The 22,886-nt window shown below is 40.7% G+C and overlaps 1 protein-coding gene across 5 annotated transcripts in view; it reads left to right on the forward strand.

Moving 5' to 3' along the window:
• LOC139134853 (glycine receptor subunit alpha-1-like) overlaps positions 1–22,886 on the forward strand; it is a 117,286-nt gene that overhangs the window by 65,951 nt on the left and 28,449 nt on the right. For all 5 annotated transcript variants that reach the window (XM_070701920.1, XM_070701922.1, XM_070701919.1 and 2 more), the window contains one exon: positions 4,783–4,865. In XM_070701920.1, the coding sequence (XP_070558021.1) occupies positions 4,783–4,865 (83 nt within the window). The remainder of the gene's footprint in view (positions 1–4,782; positions 4,866–22,886) is intronic.

The raw sequence follows: 22,886 nt of genomic DNA on the forward strand, positions 1-22,886 counted from the left end.
CGGTTTGTGCCTCCGGAGCTGTAAGACATGCATAGCGATTTTCCACTGTGCTTTAGGCACATTGGGGTAGCTTAAGCCATACGCCTTATAGACCAGAATTTATTCAATTCAATTGTTGTTGGTATTAGGTATTGAGTGCTATCTTTTGATGGAAAAGATTCTACAGATGGACATCCATTATGATTTGCGTCTTCATGAGTTCATCATTCTGTAGTGTTTCATGGGGTGAGGGTTCGTCTGAGTTAAGTTTTCTTTTAGGGGTCCCCTCTGCATGCGTTTCTGTTCGTGTTCGTATATACATGAATTAATTTAGATTTGATCCAAGCCAACAAACGATCAATAAAAAACACAGCGGGATAGATATGACAGATATCTCACAGGTAAATCCTCATCCAAATAAGTCTTGAAAAAAACTCTCCTTGAAAATCTCAAACCGTGCCCACGAGATCAGTATACTGTTACCATGCGGTCACGATATACAGTGAGCAAACATAGACTCCGGCGGTGGCAGTCTCTGGACGGGTGGGTACCCACGCTCGTTAGCAGAGTTTGAAATGTACCCCTTTTCCCAGAATTTTTCTCTGAAAAACACCCCCTTTTTGGGAAAATCTGGGAGAAAATCACTGCGAAAAACACCCCCTTTTTTCCGATATCTGGGAGATTTTACCTAAATGTTTGCCAAGACATTTGAATACCATTATTTACCAATTTCAAAGCAAGTGTGCTGACTCTTGGTGAAAAAGGAACACATAATACACTAGCTTAGGATGGGTTGACTTTGTGTTTGATGTGCACAGTAACAGACTGCCTTGTTCAATGTATGCTTAGTAACATAATGAAAACTTGAAATACAGTGATCGTTCAATGTTTTGTCTTCACCATATGTTCATCAGTCACACTCATATACAATCACTTTTCTGATCCATTTTGATCTTGTATTAGTTGATGGCTCTTGAGTTATTAGACATCATCCGTCATCTGTAGCTGCAAAAACAAAAAAATCCTTTTGTAGAAAAATCACTTGTAGCTAAGGGAAATTTGCCACCAGCTACAACCATTTCTTTCACTGAATTTCAGCAAAGATTGGATAAATAGTACTCTCCTGCTTTCATGTATCTATCTATCTAATACTGCAATCTCAACTGTTAATACAACTATATGTACTACAAAACACTACATGTAAATGTCAGTAAAATAAACCGGGTACAATCTACTGAATAACAGTTAATTCAACTAGAAATACTTCTTAGTACAAAACACCACATGCACTTTTATTACAATAACCTGAACAGATAATCTACCAAATAAATGACAACCAACCCAAAGAGAAATACTACAACTACAAAACACCTCATGCAAGTGTTAGTACAATCTATAAAATGACAACTGGTTCAACTAGAAATAATGGTAGGCATTCTCATGTTGATTCTCTGACTTGAGTTGACCAGCGATGCCTTACAACTTGTAAGCTAGTAGCTATGGACCAAGCTGTGATATCGCAGTGGTGTTGTGGCGTCTATCGAACGCGCTCGGGTCAAGGGTCATCGCCACAGACCTTGGCCCCGAGAGCATTCGATAGACGCCACAGCAGCACTGGGCCGCTGCGATATCACAGCCACTATGGACCAAACAGCACAGCTAGCTACATTTTTGCTGCGGATCCGTAGCCCTACCACTCCCTTTGCTGGTTGTGTTGGGGGAGTCCCCCAACACAACCAGCAAAGAGTTAGTTACAACCAGCAAAGAGTAGTTACAATCACCTTCACGATGTGATGTACGGTTCTCCCGGGACGGTTCTGGAGTCCCCCAACACAACCAGCAAAGAGAGTGGTAGGGCTACGGATCCGCAACAAGCTGTACATTAATTTATAATTTATGCGTTTCGCTAAGTTTTTGAAAAGACTTACTTGACTCGGAGAACTCACTTTCCAACATTTGAATCACTCCTTGAATCACTGTGTGTACTCCAGGTACACATCCACAATAACCGCATCTCAAACTGTCATTTTCACTGACAAATTCCATGCAATTTCTGCACAGGTTTTGCATCTCCCGCGAAGAACACCTCTACCATCGGACCGCCATATTGCTAGTCATACAGGAGGTGGTTGTTGGATGTTGAATTAGCTATCTCCCCCCCCCCGGTAATACAGCGTATCAATTCATAAAACACAAGAACAAAGTTAACCATCACAGGGACGGCCACTGGATTTCTAAACAGCCAGAACATACTATAAATTTTAATCGAACTGATTTGAGGGGTGGGCACGTAGTTACAATCACTTTCACGATGTGATGTACGGTTCTCCCGGGACGGTTCTGGATCATGGCTTGGGGGGACCGCTGCTGGGTTTTACTCTCTCGAGTGAGAAAGCGTCTTGGGAGGAGAACCAGACCTATTCTCGGAGAGTGATCTGAAAAAGTGCCCCTTTTTTTCGATTTCACGGACCTAGATGTCTCCGTGATTTCCGACTAAAATCACCCCTTTTCCGCGAAATTTCTAACGAGCGTGCGTACCCGGCTGCTCCGAGACTGCCACCACCGGGGAGCAAACATAGACTTAGGTGGAGTGGGTTTCAATAGCCATTTTCAGCATTTGTGTCACGACACCGCTTTCTATACCACGGTAATTTTGAATAATTCCGACTTGTTGTCACTTTCTATTTAGAGGATATTACAGGTAACTCCCTTAACCAAACGCAGTTTCTCGGGGCAGCCTCATCCATCTTAGAATCGCATACCACGCTAAATATTCTTCATTACGTATCAATCATAGTGCTATATTTGCATCGGTCTGAGCATGACTATTGTGGAGAGCCATGACCACACATAAAGGCGCTGCAAAACGCCGAATATTGCGGCAATCTTTCTCAATCTTTACACAAATTATTTCTGTAATTCGAATCCATTTATTATTGCCCCTACAATGGGAAAATACTGGCGGCATTGACGTGACTGCACGTACTAATAATAGAGGGATAATGCAAACTGCATAGAATGATAATTCTTGGTGTGTTTCTTAGATCACAGATGAATGGTAAAATCGATCAAATGCGGATAAAATAAAAGCTGAGGGAAATTAAGCTGTCAGGTTGAACTTTGAAATAAAATTTCTTTGCTGAGTGAAGGTTTTGTATTCCCATTTCACCATATGCGGCATAATTTTTCCACGCGAAACAAAAAAACAAGAGCTGGAGAAGAACTAAACGGGAAAGGCTCTCAAGTCCGTCACAGCTCTCATGGAGCAACACCTGCTGTCTCGTGTGATTCCGACACAAGTTTGTTCTCATTTATAGCCCCTAACAGCTGGACGTGCGTGCTAATTGTCGACGGAAACTGAAAACCGGTGCAAGTTCGCTCGCCTGGGACCGTCGTGGCTAACGTTGTTTTTCCCCACGTCCATAAAGGAAGACTTTATTTTTACATTTCCCCGTGAATGCACATTGACGGCGTCATGACAGCTCGTAATGGGGGAAGAAGAACGTGTAAGGATCCATGCTTTCACTACATGCAATCACTCGCAAAGACAAATTCTCCCTAACACGATTGGCATTGCGTTGTATTCCGTCGGCGTATATAGTATCAATCTTTTTTTCCAGAGACATCTTGATGGAAAACATATCAATGACATAGAGAATTCGAGCAACAGACGATTAAGTTTTTGTTTTAACGTGTGGAAGGTCAGAGTCTGTACCTGTCTACTTCTGTCTCCTTTTGGACACGTCGTAAATAGCTAGACCGCATACTTGAGACGTCGCAGCAGCAGCGGCAGGCTCATAAAAGTAATTTGTCGCTCCCATATCTCGTTAACCTAAAGAAACCAAGAAGAAATGGCGGCAAAAGCATCTTTCAAAAAATACTGATCAAACCTTAAATGTACTCCATATAGTACTTCACTTATTTTTTAAGACCTGTCATATTCCCTGATGCTACGGTGATTTGCATATAAATCGCCTTTGAAATGCGCCTTATACCAAGCCCATAATCGTAACCACGATGATTCGTTTTTTAATAGAAAAACTGCCTTTTAATACATTATTTAATTTAGAATCTCGAAGACTGTGTACTAAGCGCACAAAATGCTTCAGTGGGTCAACATTGGAACGAGACCACGTTAGTACGTCGTACTCGTTTTCCATTAGAAAATTTAGTGAGCATGGTCGGTCAGAAGGGGCAAAAGCGAAATAAGTTTTTGTTAGTTTTACGCATCTTTCGGCTGTATAGAGTATCAATTTATTCAGTATCAGAGACGGCCTAAGGTCAAAACGCCAGGGGATAATTTGAGTAAATATTCTAATTTAATTACGGGTTGCAGCGCGAGCAGAGTATGTGCTTCTATAAACCAGCATTGGCTACACTAAATCGGATCGTGAAAACACAAATTGCCGATTTTATGCGAGCATGTACATACGATTGGCGGTAAATCGTTACAACCCGCTCCGAAAACGAGCGAGATCCAGCGCACCGTTGAAAATATACAGTCGGCTGGAGGGTTCATAGAGGTCGTTTGGGTTGAAAAGACATGCATGTATCTGATAAATTTTATGGTGATGCATTAAAATGAGCGCATTTTCATGTTCTGTGCCATTTGCCTTCAGAATCAGTTCTTACAGACGACAATAATCACGATATTAGAGCATTTTATTCGTCGCACAGTGAAATCTGTGTCATGATACTGTAAATTTGTGGACGGTTTTTTACGGGGTTATATTATTGCCTCTGCAAAGTGCTCTCAAGCAGAGAGCAAACACGTCTAACTCACTCTTTTCTTCTCGCACACAGAGTGAGCCTGATACTGATCTGTCACTTGCATCTGCACCGGTTCCCAATGGACAGACAGAGGTGCGGACTTGAAATAGAAAGCTGTGAGTATTACTGGCGGAATTAATTTTTGTTTCTGTAAAGAGTACAATTCACTCACGAAAGCCCCCGTTCCTGTCACACACTATCATCTTTTACTATAATTAGTACGCTGTAGATGACTTCCAATCGGGAATGCATATGATGGGGATTCATTAAGAAGGATGTCTGATGACTCCAGAGTGCATGGCCTGGTATAGTCAGACGGGTTGAGTATCATAGCCCGATCATTTATCCATATACCACTGGGGTAACCATGTTCCGGACTTCGTTCTTCATCCGAGAGCGTAGGTCCCTCGCCCTGACTTCACCGCGATCCGAAACCTTTGATATTTCGAGTCCAGCGATCTGTCACCGACAGTTATTGACATCCACGCCTGAAATGCGGAGCCAGAGTTAATATCTAATCCACAGAGCGTATTAAGTAGCCCAAACCCTTTCGAGTCACTCCAGGCAGGTTTTCCTGGAACGTCTTTTACCGTCAATTTGACCGAATGAGTATTTACGAGAGGGGGGGGGCTGTATCGGCAGGCCAATTAAATGGTTTTAAGATGATAATCCGACGTGTAGGGATACCCTTGATCTTTCTGACCGGCAAAAATGACGTAAAGTAGAGTTTAGGGCATTTGGTGCCAGCCCTGGAAATCCTAGCCTGCTTAACTAAATTGCAAAACGAACAACAAGGACGGTCAAAAAAGCTGTGGGATCGACCCGCTAAAAGCTGACAATAATTAATCGTGTCAGCTGGAATCTGTTTTTATGCTAACGAGCAAAATATGCAATGTCAAGTCCATACACACACAGGTCCGAGCTGGGTTTGACGTCCCTAAGCTGTGCATAGGAGATTAATATCTCTCTGGGCAACGGTTGCTATGCTATGTTAATATTGAGAATGTGATGCTGAGCACATAATATATAGTCTTAAAGATATTAACTTTAGCATTAACGGGATTAATGTCTTTGGTTCAGTTATGCATGCATGAATGCATGCATGCGTGCCAGCCAACTCAAGCGCAGGTTTCGCCAGACAGCAAATATTCCTCTCGCTGGCACTTTTTTTTGTAACACCTTCACACAATGAGTGACTCTTGACTGGCAACTTTGAGAGTTTGAAAATTGGCTCCCCGACGCGGCCTACGCAGCAGGAAAATCGGCTTATCGCCGCAGCTCACTCCATCCTTCTCGTATGCAAAACCAAAGCTGTTCATCGTCTTCAGATGTCGACTTACAGTTCGTTAACGCGGATTTCATTTCAACAATGGAATTCGTAGAGATCTTTTTTTTTTTGAAATGTCATTGTGCAGTCTGACCAGTGTTACTGATCGAGGATTGTATGCCGTGAAATCTCATTTTGTTGTTTACGGTGAAACGACATCGTCATGTCAATCTCCGCATATCCTGTCAACATTATACACCAGGCGGTGACGTCACGACGCGTATCTGATAGAAGTTTGGCGCGATGACCCTAGCTTCTCACATCAATAACGATGCGTATGTCGGCTCCTTTATTTCAAATCTCATATATTTTCACGCACGACTTAACCCCGTAATCCTGCACCGAAACGAATTACTTAATTTTGTTTTGTACAGTAAACACATTCCTTTCATTATAATCTGTCTGGGAAGGTACATGTCCACACGATGGTGTTTATTTTGCCCAACCACACCTTCGATCACATATTAGCAGTTTTACCGTCCAATCTGCAATGCTAGTGTTCTTTACCCGAAGCTCAGCCTGCCGCCGCCAAATTAGGACAGACATTTCCATGACAACGGTAAAAAAAGTTCGGAATGTTGCCCGAAGAAAGATTTGTAATGGTGTGCATCTAAAACTGCCGTTCCAACCTCGCCTGAATTATTCGTGGCAGTTATAACAAATGCATTGAACATAACACAATACCGCTGTCGATAATACGGTTTTATCTGTGCCCACAGTAAAACACATTAATTGAGTACAAAATATTGATTCCCGCGTTGAGGTCGTGTAATCAGCGCTACCCGTGCCAGGATTTCCTACCACGTTGATGTCGGCACTCATCAGCTTGACGGAGCATGCGCTGATGTGGGTCCGCGTGTAGGTCTGGGGGTTTCAGCAAAGGCCGTCAATCGGGTACTTGTCGCCGATCGAGCTCTTTAATTCCTGATATTAGGATTGCTTTCATTAGATCCAGCAATTCCTCCGTCGGCTGGATTCCGTTCAGATTGGGTTAGAGATAGAATAACACGAAAACCTGTAGTGTTAACCGTGTTTGTAACAGCGTCTCTGTAGGCGCCAATGATCATATCAAATCACTGTTTTCGTAAGACACGTTTAATTTAACGCAAATTCACCAATTTCAAACCGTGCCTTCAGACCGTTTACAAACTTTATGTTCATTGCATACGACACTTTGGAAGGGTCACTATAACCTTGTTTAGTTCAAAGACTTGCTTTACGGACATATTATATTTCAGTAGAGTGCATCACTTGAAGCTGCTGTTTGTGACTACACAATTGTATATATCAATACGAGGCACTATCATTATTTCACCAGTTTATGCACACCATGAGGTCATTGCTAAGCCCATCACCACATGTTATCGACCTGAGTGACGACTCTCTAAGACTGAAAAGAGCACACATCAAAGGCATCACTTTCATATCATTTCATAAAACATACAGCCTTGGATACTTGCGCTTTGAAAAAAAAACCCGCCGGATGATTTGGACCGGCATCGACATCCCCGCGGTATTCTCATGACGTCACCAATCGAAATCCAACTACGAGGCATTACCGCCCGCCAACACTGAATTGAAACCGCAAGTTAACATATTACCGTGTAAGATAAGACAATTTCTCGCTATTGGCAATTTTGATAATCATCTGGAAAGTAATGTGTTCACATTTCGCGGGAACATTGTGCATGCTACCGGCGTTTCTGCGACAGAAAAGAACTCCGTGCCTACGATAAGTCATTCTTTGACTTTGAGTCAGGGGAATAGAGTACACGTGTATGAGTTTTGATTAAAGAAGAACAAAAAATCGCGTGTAGTTTCGGGAACAGCCGAATACAAAATGTGTAAGATAGAGGATAATTGATATTAATTAAGTTGCTTGATGTTCTGAAAAATTTATCGCGTGTTCTGGCGCTAAAATGGAGGTAATTATTCCATAATTGGCAGTGTTTTTCACGCAATGTTGGAGTGAGTTTTGAAGGTAGCCCAGAATGAAATTGACATACGTCTGAGAGGTGAGGCCCGGATGTATTTTCGCGGTCCTCGATCCCTTCCTCGCCAAATCAAAACACACTAAGTCTTTGTTCATTTCGTAAGTTCGCGCCCTGGTTATCTTGGTTACTAAGTGTGTTATTGTTTTGCGCTGACTGCGAAGGACTTTGAATGCATACTGAATATGCCCAAGGAAACTCCCGATGATACCATGCGTTTTATCTGACATTAAAACATGCGCACGTAGGCAATATGCACCTATGATAACTGTATCCGTACATATCTGTAGGGTAGTACGAACTTTGTGATGCTACAATCCTTATTTTCTTTTTACCACTTTTTCTGCTTCCGTGTCGATCGATAGGAGATTATAAATCAAGGCCTTATAGTTGCTTGCAACCTGAAAGAATCACTCGTTGCGCCCTTGTGCCCCACCCCGTTTAGTACTTAATATCTTCTGATCGCTAACTTTCACCTAAAGCGTGACGTAAGTGTGCAGTACTGCGCAGGCGCAGTAATCGTCATGCCGTACAATAACCTGTGAAATGCTGACCTTACATCTGGCCTTGTCTTCAAATCGGATTAACATTTGATTGGAAAATATTCAGGTACCACGGTTCAATCCCCAGACGCAGCGAACGTATTACTCCATCGTTTTCCATAATCGTTTTCGCGAAAATAGGTGCTTTCTAGGCAATAAAACTGCGGGAGCTTAACCAAGTTTTCTCCACCTTAAATTAGAATAATGGAGACGAAAAGATATTAATGATCGTAAGTTTTTTTTTAACCAAAACAAGATTTGTGCCTATTAGAGTCTGTTCTCGCTTGGGAAAAGAGTTTCGCTATGACGTGTAGTTTGCCATGTAAATTATTCCCCCTCAACTGCGTGTAACTACCACCGTTGTCCGAATCCCGGCATGCCAACGTTGACAAATCGGCCCCTATGAAGATTTTCACGGACAATGAGAATCCCTTAAGCGATTTGCAAGGTGCAGTGATTAGAACAGAACGTAATCACATTAGAAAGACGAGTTCCACACACAGGCGGGCATGGTTAAGTTATCATTTTAATTTTGAGGAATAACATTTAGTAAGACACTTTGCAATCAGTGTGTTTCGTGCACTCAATGCAGACCCTACGATCCGCATTGTGTACGGATGAGGACAAACTACGGGCATCCTATGAGGGAAAATTTATTTCCAGGTGGTAAATACTATCATTTTTTGCAGATGCCGTCTTTATTGAGAGCAAAGTGTACGTTTGCTCCAATAATCTGCAAGTGTGCAATCTTCCTTCTAGTAAATTATGACTACGTTCTTGTTTTCATCCAACGTGCCTTATCCAAATGGTGTAAGGTGACTCAACAAGAAAATTTGATTTCTCTGCCATGAGAGTAGAACGTTATGTAAACGATATGTTGGCGCAGGGGTGGTATCTCGACATGGGAATAGCAAAGGCCGATGCTGTCAACCCGGTATCATCTGTCAGTTCGTGTTTTGTAGCAAGTTATGTGTTTTTACTCGCCACTATCCCCTGACATTCAAAATTCCATATGCTCTAAGCCATGCTTCTCTCCCGATTAACAATATTTTTCCATTTTCCATTTGAACATTCAATTTCCGAGCCCCGTCTACTATTCTCTCTAGATGTCAATGAGGGGTCATATCAAAGTCTCGGAGTATAAGTGGTGTTTATGTAACCGCACGCGTAACTTGCGAGGCTTTGCGGCAAAGAAGGTCGCAACGCGGCGACCTTTTGACCTCGGCGGCCGGCTTCTCGATACGCGGAGGCGGATTACCTGTGAGACCGAAAGCCAATAGCAGTTATACCATTCCTTTACAAAATCACTTTTTCCGTACAAATTGTATCTTAAAATTTCGCAGTGTCTCTGATTAATAACGCTGGTTTTCTTCTTGGCAATATGCAGAAACTTTTATCGGCCTTGATTCAGAATTAATAGGTCAACAGCCGCCACTCAAACCGATATAATCATACCGTTGTGACAGTTACTGTTCCACCTCAGGTACGGGGACAAACCATTATAAAATAGTTCGAAGTCCTGCTTCACATTTTTATAAATATAATTGAAAATAACGTCTAAATTTCATTTTTGTCACTGTTTAGTTTCTATCACCGATTTTGAACAGATGCAGTGTAGTGTTTGAATGACAAGTCTTTTCTACAGTCGTCTTATTTTATTTGTGGATTTTTCGCCGAACTTTGACCTCCCCTTGAGAGATGCAAAGACCCTTCCCTAAATTACTTTGAATCAGTTGGTGATTTGATAGCGATACATCGCAGAATTACACTTTCTCCTGAAATTGACTTCACTTCAACAAACGCGGCCATTGCCTGAGCGCCAACCCCTAACCCCTTCTTAGCAACCATGTCATAACCCGGTTTGCAATAAAATTCGAAGGAAACTAAGAACGACAATTATCCTTACAGAAGATCGCCGCTATTCGGTTGTTCGTTAGAAGGCTACGATCCAACAGTACAGATCAGATTATGTAGAAGGGCAGCGTGGCCTATTCTTCTTTGAAGAATCCATATTGATCACACTTCGCTAGCTCGTTCACGCGCTGAGGCGATATTTCTATACTACAAATGTGTGGCCATTCGCCTTCGATTGCACGGTTCAAGTTCCCTTGTGTGTTGTCAGTCTGATTGAGGCAATTTTGATGAACCGACACATTACACGATTCTGACATTGACCCTAGTAGTCTCGCATTTCTTTATGTTGGAATGCTGTAATCTACAGTTAACGACACGAGTCCACATTTCATAAGTGTGAAATAGGAACTCCATTTGTCAAGCCTTGAAATGAATATTCCACAGCGAGGCATTCGACGCAGCAGTTCTCTTGCAAGTCCAAATGAAGCTTATTGGTACATATTTTTAGAAAAAGGAAAGGTGCTTGACGTCGTGTCAATAATGATTTCAATCCTTTTACTAGAAGTATTACACCCAAAAGTGAACTTGTACTGATTTTTTTTTTCATGCTCGGCCGATGTTCACGGTCACTTCACAAAAATGATTAAAACGCGCGCTCCATCAACTGATACATTTGAAAATTCCTTAACGGTCACGGTCATTTTCAAACAAAACTGATCTGTTCCCATGATAAAATGGCGACTGAAGACCGGAGTAATATGGCTTTAAAGCGTGCTCTAGGTCCGACATTTCTCTCAGCAAGATGATAGAATGAGATTCCCTCAAAGTTGAATAAAATGTGTTACCCTTTGAGAACGGGAGTGATAGCATATAGAGAAGTCGGAATCATTCGCGAATCCATGGTCGAGGTCGATGACTTTTGGCGTTGACGGAGACACTTCACTCCTCCATGCCAGGACGACACCACTTCTAAACTTCAGCTGATTTTCAAGCTCTGCATCGATGTACACCTACCCCCCCCCTCGCCCCCCGCCCATCTGTTGCAAATAGGATTGCCGATTTAAACAACAGTCATCAAAACTGTCGCCATACTTTAGTGAGAAGAAACCTTTCATTTTGATGAAGCATTTCTTGTCTTCTATTAAAACCAGAAAGCAAATTGTTCCCGAATCAGAAGCCTGATGAAAAGGGTATTTTCTTCGCTGAATGCGACACAGCCATTTGGATATTCAGGTGATGGTTAACGCGTTTTCCCATCAGCAATAATCGTTACATACGCGCTTCCAATCACTCAACTGTGTTCCTTTTTTTGTCAAATTTATGCCGTATTCAACAACATTTCCATTCGCTTTCAGATGCTGCATTTCTGTTCCCACTGCAGGCTAGTTCAAAGGAATGATCAGCGGAGAAGGTTTCCCCATTGTTGCAAATTTAATCAACCATAACCACAAGTGAAAATACAGAGAGGGGGAAAAGGATGGCATGAAAGGCCCCTACGGGTAAAGCTAGATGCGCGCATTCGCCATGAAAACATGTTTCCACCGCGTTAAAGACATGTCGATTGATGGCTATCTGGTTTTGCGGGCAGGGCGTTTCGGCGTCAATGAACTGCATTTACTCTAGAGGAGAAAAGTAGAGAGGGTAACTCGTCGAGAGCGATATCATTATATTGCATCTGTTGTAGACGTTTGTATGCAAACATCACTCACGAATGATAGGTCTCCATATAATATGCAGAACGCAATTATATATTCCAAAGAAAGGAGATTTCAGTTTATCGACAGAACTTAAAATATGACGGATATAGCAGCTCCGAATAGAGCGGGGCACTTTGTAAGTTAGTGGTGTCTTTACACGTAGGTCTACTGAATTCATTTTTCAAGTTTTTAACGTAAAATATTGGTCGCTTAGCTTGCTGTGTCGATGCGGTGAAATCCGACAGTCAACTTCAGGTGATGACGATAGCACCAAGCAACGTGTATTCTCGCTAAGAAGTTCAGAGTCCCCTTTCAGAACAAGGTCACGCCACCATCAACAAAGAAACACTGTATTACCTTCGGCATAGATCTGACGTCTCGTCGTGTTTATCCCGATACTGCCCACTGCCATCTCGTTACTAGAGTGAACTTGTTCTCAGAGGAGATTCTGAACTTCACAGAACACAGAAACCCGGGCTTAACCTTGGTAGAACTGGTGTCGTCGTGTCTTAAAACCCCGCATATGGCAAGTTGCAACTTCGAGGCATTGAAAATGTGTTACCATTACGGGATGGACGTTAGATCCTATAGTGGAAGATGAGAGGAATAGTTACTGTAGTAAACTTGTAAAAATTTCACTGATTACCTGCTGTTTGTACTTACATTAATGTCTAGTGACAAACACTGAATTATACAGCAAAAAAGGGAATGCATCTTGATCAGCTGTTTAAAATATAACAAATATTGAAAATAGTAGATTTCCGAATATTTACCAACCCTCCCAGGATCTGATGGTCCACGCCTAGGCCGAAAAGAACATTACTTCTCCGACATATTTGAATGACCTATCCATACCCTACCCAATCAGCATATGAAGTTTCCCATGTAAAATATATTCTTCCAATTTAATGTTTCTCTTGCAGTGCATGTTTCATATAATCGCGAAATCGAAAAAAGGGGATAGAATTCTTTATTACCGCAGGAACGAATCGTTATAACGACACTAAAACTTTCAGGGCATGTCAGTAATTCATTACTGGCAGATTATGTAATTTGCGTCATTTCTGCCCGAGAGGTAACAGCGCTGCTTGTCAGTAAAAATGAGGCTAAATCGATGGCAATATGACATGCTTTCATGTTTTATTTGTTCATTTGTGCAGCATTGCTTGCGGGGGTAACACTCCCTCTTCACTAAGGGCTTTGACACGAAATTTAAACCGGAGAAAACAGCTCTGGAAGTTTAAAGGAAACTTCTATTGATAACACTCCTGTCCGTTTAGTGAGAGCTCATTTTCAGGTTCTCTGAAAATCGTTTTTTTTCTCTTTCGCTCTCACTCTCTCTCTCTCAGAGATCGATTGTCCGCATCAAGCAATAATGTCTGTTCTGACAAAAGAAACTAGTAGTGGGAAATGGCAGCGTATTCTGGCGCCGGAAAAGGAGCGAAATACAACAAAATGAATATAAACACAATGTCATCATTTCAAGTTGTCAGAAAAGAGGGCAAATTACTCCCATACAACATGAGTTTCGCACCGATCAGCACATCGAATTGTGGCCAAGAATTGCACCCTGGGGACCTGTATCCATTATAATATGATTACGAGGCTCTTAATAGATGGTCCTTACTATGCAGAGTGTCATCAAATTGACCGTGACCGACTTTACAGACAGCGTAAGTCTTACACAGGTATGAAAAAGTAAGAGAACAAAGCCCCTCGTTTGGCATTTTCTCTTATGTCATTAAATCCCTGCTCAAATCACCAAGGAACCCAAATAACGTCAATGCTCAGCGTCAAATAAAAACCGCGTCGTGCACAAGTCAGGCTAGGCGGAGCATGCTGTAGCCCGTTCTTAGTATTTCTGCTGGGTAATACATATTATAAATCGGAATTGATTTTTTTTAATTCTTTCAGTACGGTTTTAAGTTGCGACATATTGAACAGAATTCACCTAACTTATAGAATGCATATATATATATATATATATATATATATATATATATATATATATATATATATATATATATATATATATATATATATAAAATATAGATAGATAGATAGATAGATAGATAGACATATATATATATATATATATATATATATATATATATATATATATATATATATATATATATATATATATATATATAAAGACGAGTCTTGTTTACATTTAGAAACGTGACATCTGGCATTTCAGATGATGGTTTTCTGTTTAAATAAATCTCCTTTAACATAGGAGACGCGATGTACAAAACCAGGGCAAAGGTCAACCAAGCTAATTCCAGTAACGAATTCGGAGGTTACGTTTTTCAATTAAAATTTCCACTCTGACTCGGCACATCATGTCTGTAGAGTTTACATTCATCAATTCAATGAATGATAGATCGGGCGTTTTTTTTGTGTCTTATTATCTAACTGATAAGAAGCTAAGATTTTAATATCAGCATTCAGTGGATCGGAGAAACGGCTGATAACTTTTCCTTCGGTCGCGTGCCTCATTGAAAGCGAAGGCAAAACGCTCCAGGGTAGATGGATACGTGAGTGTGAGTTATGGCGGGAAAAAAAGACTAAAATCTTTAGACTACGGTCGAAGAGATTTGAGTAAACAGACACATTCATGCAGCGGAAAAGCGGTATGCAATGTCGTTCACACCATTTTCGAATAGTCTGAGCCTTTCACAATGTGAAGAGATATATGCTCAAAGGGTTAAAAGTCGTGCATTGCCGATTAAAAGATGTACTCAAAATTAAAAGGAAACGGGTTGACCCTGGTTGCCCCTGTAATAAATATTGGAAACCTAATTAAGCGGACTATCTATGGTGAATGTATGATACTAAGATGCCAGGATACAGTAATTTCCTTCGGCTTAGCTCTTGTTTTCCTAAATTTAATGGCTCCTCACTGCAATAGTGTGAATTTAACCATCGTAACGCGTTTAACGGTCTTTATTCCTGAGTGAGGATACCAAGTGAAAGTTGTTCAATATCAACGGTTTTTGATGGTTCGATATTTCATTTTTAATTTGTTTGGCGAGTTAAACCTTAACCTGGCAACCAGATATGTACTGAAAATGCTCCCGTGTTTCGGTACATGTTGCAGTTGTCTGTAAATTGACACCGAGTTTACACCTTCATTAAAATTTTTATGATCAACATTGTGAGCAATATTCCTCGTGTAAAGCTTCAAATTGAAAATATCGTTCTGTGTACAAATTTTAATTAGGTCAAATGAGAAATCATCGTTGTATCATTACTCGATGTGACAAGTTTAATTGCAATTGCAATTGTAATTTGGGTCAAGTCTGCCAAGTTTTTTATGCCAAATTGTGAAAGCTTATTGTATATGGAAACTACCACTTCAGTGGACCGGAAAATTCAAAAGATATGATACTGCCATATATTATTTCTAAAACACGATTATGCAAATTAGTATCATTTATGCAAGCCACTCCCGCCAAAAAATTATCAGTTCTTACCATTCTCAAACAGGATCCATGTACAAAGTAGATTTCGGTCCGATAACGTGTTCTTGAGATAATGCGCCAGTGGACAGACAGACATGTCAACAGATAGACAGACATCGGTACGCCATTGGCTCAGCTTAATGAACGCGTGAGCTAAAATGGCGCCATTATCGTGGTTGGTTGCTATTTTTATTGCTTGGTTTGTTTGTTTGTCAGTCTCCGAGTCCAATTTGGGTCAACTTCCCCTCTCACATTTTCTTCAGTCTGTAATGATAGTTCGTTAGAAGGGTAACCCCAAAATCGATTTGCACGCCAATTTGCTGAATGAACCTAAAACAGAATTGTTACTTTTTAAAGATTTGAAGCATTTCTTTTTCGAATTTAGGAATATGGTACAATCCAAATCAATCTTTGTGATGAACAGCGTGTAAATCTTTAGAGGGCAATTCCTAATGAGCGCTTCTAGGGAACCTCAAGATACAATCGAGAAAGGTTACGTTCTTTCCTCGTTTGAGCTCGTTAGTAAAAAGACATAAAGACTGCAACTATACCAGCAATCTTCCCAAATGCCTCGCTAAACTTTTCTTTGGAACGACGATAAAGTGCAATTTATGATTAGTCAAGCGGATTGCAGTCAATCGTTATCCCCTAGTTTACATTCATCTATTAGGGGAGGGAAATATTCACTTTCTCCAAACAAGTGGAGCAGCACAGTTTCGCAACAATCGATCGAACGGGTGTAAACAATCCGCCAAAGTAAACCGCCCAGTGAAACGTGATATTATCTGTCGGACAAAGGAGACAAAACATTACATCTCTCGCAAATGGAAAGATGCCGTGTGTTTATTCAATAGGAATGTCTCTCATTCTGCCTGTACAGAACTCTCTGTCTTCACGCGAACATGTTCCTGTACAGTTTGTGCGTATATCGATCGCTTGCACACTCCGTTCAGCAGAGCTCTTTTGACACTGAGTGTCGACAAGATGATTACCCAACGTGTACTTTTTTTCAAGAGTTGTTATTCTCGCTTCGTCGTTTCTTTCATGGCATCTGAATTTTCTTTTGGTGTCCAGTATGCTCGCTAGAAGTTACAATCACAAGATCACAAACCGCATCAAAAAGCAAATCAGCTATATACCTTTGTAGAGAGTGAGGCGAACGTCGGAATTAGCGAGACAGGAGTGATTGTATACAGTGGTTGAAGAGGTGGAGATATGGTTGAGAACGAGAGAAGGATGGAGAGAGTGGGGGACGGGGAAAAGTAGGGAGAGAGAAGTCATACCAAATATCCCTCTTGAAGTACAGGTTTCTGGAAGGTTTTGTAAAGTTCAGTTTCCAGGACATCTTTTTCACGATCAACAACGCCTAGCTGGCAACAACTTTTGTCGAAAGAAATGATTTGTTTCGCCTTGTGTACATTTTGTTACAAAACTGAAAGAAAGAGTCAATTTGCAAGCTGTCTGTCAGATGATAGATTGTCGCTACTCGAAAACTGTAACACAAAACACTTACTGTCGTCCACGGTAGTTTATAACGGTGACCCGGGGCACATTCATTAAATTATTTCGCTGATCGGTAAGGTGTAGAAGCGATAACGCGAGAGTGGTATAAGCTGCACATTTATCTCTAGCTTTCTATTACCGACCTGTAATTGACAATGATGTTTTTATCGAAAGATACGATTTATTAACTGTCCTATCTGCGCTTGTACCGGATGTACATAACTCATTTACTGTCAACATGTATAATTTTACCTGTCAGTAACAATGAGTGGCCATAACAGAAGATTGTTCAATGTTTGATGATAGGCCACCTAGAACAACGATGTTCTCTCTCTCTCTCTCTCTCTCTCTCTCTCTCTCTCTCTCTCTCTCTCTCTCTCTCTCTCTCTCCCCTCGATCCAAATCACAAAATCATACGTGTCAAGAATTCTGTCGTATCTTTTATGCATTAAAAAGATATCAAATAGGGCATGGTTGTCATTGACAAGCACCATGCATACAATATCTATTATTAATAACTACGATGTTTTATACATTTCAGCGTCGTATTATATGCGTAAAAGTGCCACTTGTACGTACATACATACATACATACATACATACATACATACATACATACATACATACATACATACATACATACATACATACATACATACATACATACATACATACATACATACATACATACATACATACATACAGACAGACAGACAGACAGACAGACAGACAGACAGACAGACAGACAGACAGACAGACAGACAGACAGACATATTCACACATCGTGTTATGGGAATGTATCCTAGCTTGTACACAAGTTTAATAATTAGTCCATGGCCCGAGTACACGACTTGTTATATATAAGCGTATTGCATTGAGGACGTCAGGCGGCCGGTATTCACAATGCACACGTATATGCATGAGTCGTAAAATGTCGGAATTATTTCGGCCTTCTCCTAGCATTAGATTTTTGATTAATTAAAATCTTACTTTGAGCCATTCCTGCCTGATTTGACGAGATAATTAAGTCTACAAGAGAGTCGACCATCGCTTTACCTCGTGGCTGTGTTCTGCATATAGATTGGAAGTACTGTGTGCTCTTTGCGCTATGCTAGCGCCGACTTGGGGCATTCCCACCAACTCCCGTACGATGACATATCTTGTTTTTTTGGGTTTTTTTATTTTAACCTTTCGATCTGAAAACACAACTGAAACTATGGTTTGTTTTCTCACTTGCTTTGAAAGAATTCAAACGACAGATTGCAGACAGTTGGGTAATTTGCATCTTGTGCAAGCTGATGTAATGGCTTAATGTCTCTTGGTACTGTCTGTGGCACTCATTCAATTTGGATTCGTGTTCAGGGCGGATACATACATATTAGAGCAAGATTCAATATCTGCGGTTTAATATTGTACACATGTACATCCTTTAGAAAAATAAATATGTTTGTGTTTAGCAGCTCCATGCAAAGATGAGCATGATACCTAATGTCGAGTCATCTCATCGATGACGTCATACTTCAATGCGTGAATTAGGTATTAGAGTGACATCCCAGGCAAAATAATATTAAAAAAACTATAGGACGCATAAAAGACAACCTCAATGAGTTTCAATTTTCACTTGATTATTCGTTAATCTGTTAATTTGCCTGTTTTGATCATATCTTTTACCGTGCAAAGCAGCTATGCTCAAACGAATCTTCGTATTTTTCAATTTCAGAGCATAACAATGATAATTTTACACTGTCCGTCAATTTTATTGCATTAGATCGCTTTGGCCTAGTTTCGTACGACTGTCATGAGGTACTTTATGGATAAAAGCAGGCAGGCTCGAATGCTGGTTTATGTCACATTCGTAATTGAAATTTCAAAATATCTCCCTTTTTCAGTTGAAAGGCTGACATACAGTTTTTCCGACCTGCATTCATTGCAGACGAGCCATTATGCGATTCAACATGTAGAAAGAGGTTTTTTGAAATCAGTCTTTCGATTTTCCAATATTGCACAGTTCCGTTCATCAAAGCCTCCCTCTTTACGTCGTACAAAGCGAGTCTGCGTAATGCGCGGCGGACAGAAGTGAGGTGTGCTTTAGAGTCGGGATTTAAAAAGTGTTAACACAGCTTTTTTTCCAAAAACGTTTGCCAGCATGTGGTATTCAAGGAGGGAGCGAGTCAAGCTTTCTGTCCGTGCTTTGATTCACGCAAAGTTGCCGCAGCTGTGACATCGCACTGCCTGACGTGTTAAACATCGGTTCAATTTAAAGCTGTTTATCTTTCTACTCTCTCTTGAAATCAGTTGGCACAAAACAAACACGGAAATGCTGATTCGATCCAACTGCCTGCAAACGCTTGTATTTAAAATCATCTTACGCGGGGAAAATGCACAACTTTCAAAGGGAGAAAAGCTGCATTCGTTTTATAAGACTTTAAAGGACTGCTGTGACAACCAACGAAACATTTAAAATCCATTGCGGCTGCTGACACAGTTTTAATAGTTTAACCCTTTCGTCGCCATAGTTTGGCGATTGTTGCCGATGGTGATTGTAGGCCTCTTTACAGGAAATTGGGGTGAGTAGGTTAAGTCAATAAAAAAGATCTCATGTTGTTGTTTTTTTGCACCGACCAACAGATTTGAATCTACTTTTTATTACCATCGTATACTAGAAACAGATCAGTAAAAATAAAGGTATAAAACATATCTTGGGGTGCAATCGGGAAATATGGCTGTCAGTGTACATCTTCATCGAAACAGGACATTACCCGTATGATGTGTGGATTGCGATAAACCGATGACCCTGAACAGTTCCCCGATAATAAAAACTGACGCGAAGTTCGATGATTTAAGAGCTCCATGCGACATAAGCACGGTAATTTTGAAAAATGGCTCCAGGAAAAATTACCGTTGAAAGTTGAAATCAGGCGGATGTTTGGTATGTTGAGACGTCACCGTGGGATACTACATCAGCGCTAATACAGCTTGTGTTGTGTAATAGGAGTAATTCAAAGAGACTTCGAGTGAATTAGGTGATATTTCTCAGAAGGAAAAAACACGCACACACAAAACGGTGTACTTTTTACCTGCACGAATCTCAAAAACGCGTTATCGTCGGCTACATAGTCCATGAGCTTTGGCACTTCTCTTTAATGGCAAACCCATCACATACACCCTCTCTAATTATAACAAGAGGCAAATCAAGTGAGAACGAATGAAATACGTGTACAGCAAGTTTTAAACCATGCTATTCGGAGAAGCTGTGTGCGATGCCGTCCCCTTTCTCGCCACACAGAAATAGCTCTGAGAGAAGATGACATAGTGAGCGTTTTCTAATTCTCCAAATCCACCCCATTCTAAAACCTTTAATTATATCCCATGAGCATTGAAGTCAAATGTTATAAGTATACCCTTTTAGTGTGTTCCGAGCTAGGCAATTCAGTAAAGAGACACTCTGTGTACAAAGGTATTTCAGTAACGAGGGAAGCGTCTAGGAAGGGGAGCCCCACAGTCAGAGCGTGATTATTTCTCCGTTGAACATCAATTTACGAAAGCACACACACGTCAATCAGCGCTTTTCTGGAACCCAGTTTTTCTCGTCACTTTAACTTTAAGTGTCATCGCTGTGACAGATGGGATCACAACTAAATGAGTGTCTTATGAAAGAGAAACCTAGCTGACGTTTTTCTAGAGCTATTTCCCCCAGATCCTGTGATTTCCTCACTGTCATTTATTTCCCTTAAAAGTCATTGCCAAGGTAAAGTTTGCCTTTGTTCAATCCTGTGACTCTTATAAGAAGACAGGCACTTCGGTCAGTTTGGACTTCAAAAACATTCCCATCATGACCTTCGAATATAGGCCTCGACGTACTCTGTGATCAGATGGTAGGTCTATCAAAATACCTTTCTTAAGCCCCTTCCTAAACACAAGGTAAGCAGTTAACTTTAAGTATCACCAGTGAAGCCTTTGGGAGATCATTTTCGTTATTATCGCTAAGGACGACCCAGAACGTACGGCGTTGAACCGAAACCTTCATTACAACGCAGGCAATTTTTTGGCGGGCAGGCGTCGTACTGTAATCGTGTTGAATGAATAAAATAAAATGTTACAAGCTTCATATCAGTCAACTTCAAGCTGCCAGAGTAAATCATTGGAAGTGCTGATGGAATGATTGGTTGTCTTCTCGGGGTTAATACAATGGAAGTCGTGTTTTCTTTCTTAAGGCGTGGCCATTCATCATTTCCAGTTAGCGATAACAGCTTGTTGTTCGCTGCCATCCACTTGACACAACACGACAGGAGCGCTGCCGGGAGAGCGCCGCGTACCTGGAGAGTTCGAGCGCTGTGATAAAGAAGTACATTACTTCCCATATTAATTGAGGTTGATGATTTTCTTTTCCTTTGTTGAAGTACCAGTCAGCGCCAGCTTTGAATGCTTGCCTCTTGAGGCTGCGTTCTATTAGGAAATAAGGCAGAGGTTTTCAGCAAACACGGAATAGTAAACGTGCCGGAAATTTACCCTTACAAGGAGAACATTTTCTTTATTATCGCAGTAACTATGGACGATTTCATTGTTTTTAATATCAACTACAGATTTTAGTCTACTTCCTTAAGCATGTTGAGATGCAACTCAACATATCAACTCAGTCGATACAAGTGTAGACTGCGTCATTTTTGTAGATGAGACAAAAATTAAAGTGAATCCTGGTCCGGGCAGGAATTCAAATGTAAACAATAACAGCGTTCGCACGTACATCATAGACGCTGTGTTGACAACTTATGTTCCAACATGCTTTATTGAGTAGAACAGGAACTTGCAATTGACATTCACCAAAAGTTATAAATACTGACCCTTTAATATTATGTACATTTTAAGCTTGAAGTCCGTGAAATTTTAAACGCGCGTTATAGAAAAATACATTCTTGTGTCTGTCCCCGATACACCTAAGTACTGGAAGGGAGCGGTCTAAACCATTGGTAATCTGAAAACAGATGACGACGTCGTAATTTGTCGTAATATTATATACACACTCAGTCTGTCGTTAAGAACAGTCGGCACTGTGTGAAGTTGCACAGTTATTACATGGATACTATTCAGACTCAGAGACCTGCATGTCGCTCCAATAGAACAGAATATAGCAATGGCTGTAACTTTTGAATTCATTTTAATTGCTCATGTTCAGCAAAATGGTAACACGTTGCTTAATTCCTCTCCTTCTCGCTGAGGTATTTGAAAAATGCTAACTACCAGCCTTGCAAATATATCACGTGCTTTGTACAATGTTTGATGATGTTGTTGACAAATGAATTTTAGGCCGTACCAAAACCCAATAATTAACAACAACACTCAGGGGTGTTACACACGCACACGTTCAAATCGTGCTGACAAGCTGAATACTAGGCACGTGGTCTGATTCAGGGAGTAGAACAAGAAACATTACTGCATTTTTAAAAGAACAAAGTCTCGTTACCTTAAATACGATTTTGCCATCAAAGTGAGTCATTAAAGTCTCGGGCGATCAAGCATATTTTCAATATGGCGGATTTCTACGGGTAAAACACATACGATTATAGAAGACGACATACAGTTTTAGGTTATCCAGGAATGCTATATAAGAGATTCCTGAAAGTTGAAAAGATGCATGATTTTAGTTTATTTCACGAACAAACATAATTTTTTGCCATGAAACGATTGCATTTGCGTAAACCCGTATTTATTCAATCACTATCTCAAACTCTTGCTGTGGTGAGTAGTCGACTTTTTAC

This window comes from Ptychodera flava, chromosome 6 (assembly GCF_041260155.1).
Source record: "Ptychodera flava strain L36383 chromosome 6, AS_Pfla_20210202, whole genome shotgun sequence".
Classification (NCBI taxonomy): Eukaryota; Metazoa; Hemichordata; class Enteropneusta; family Ptychoderidae; genus Ptychodera; species Ptychodera flava.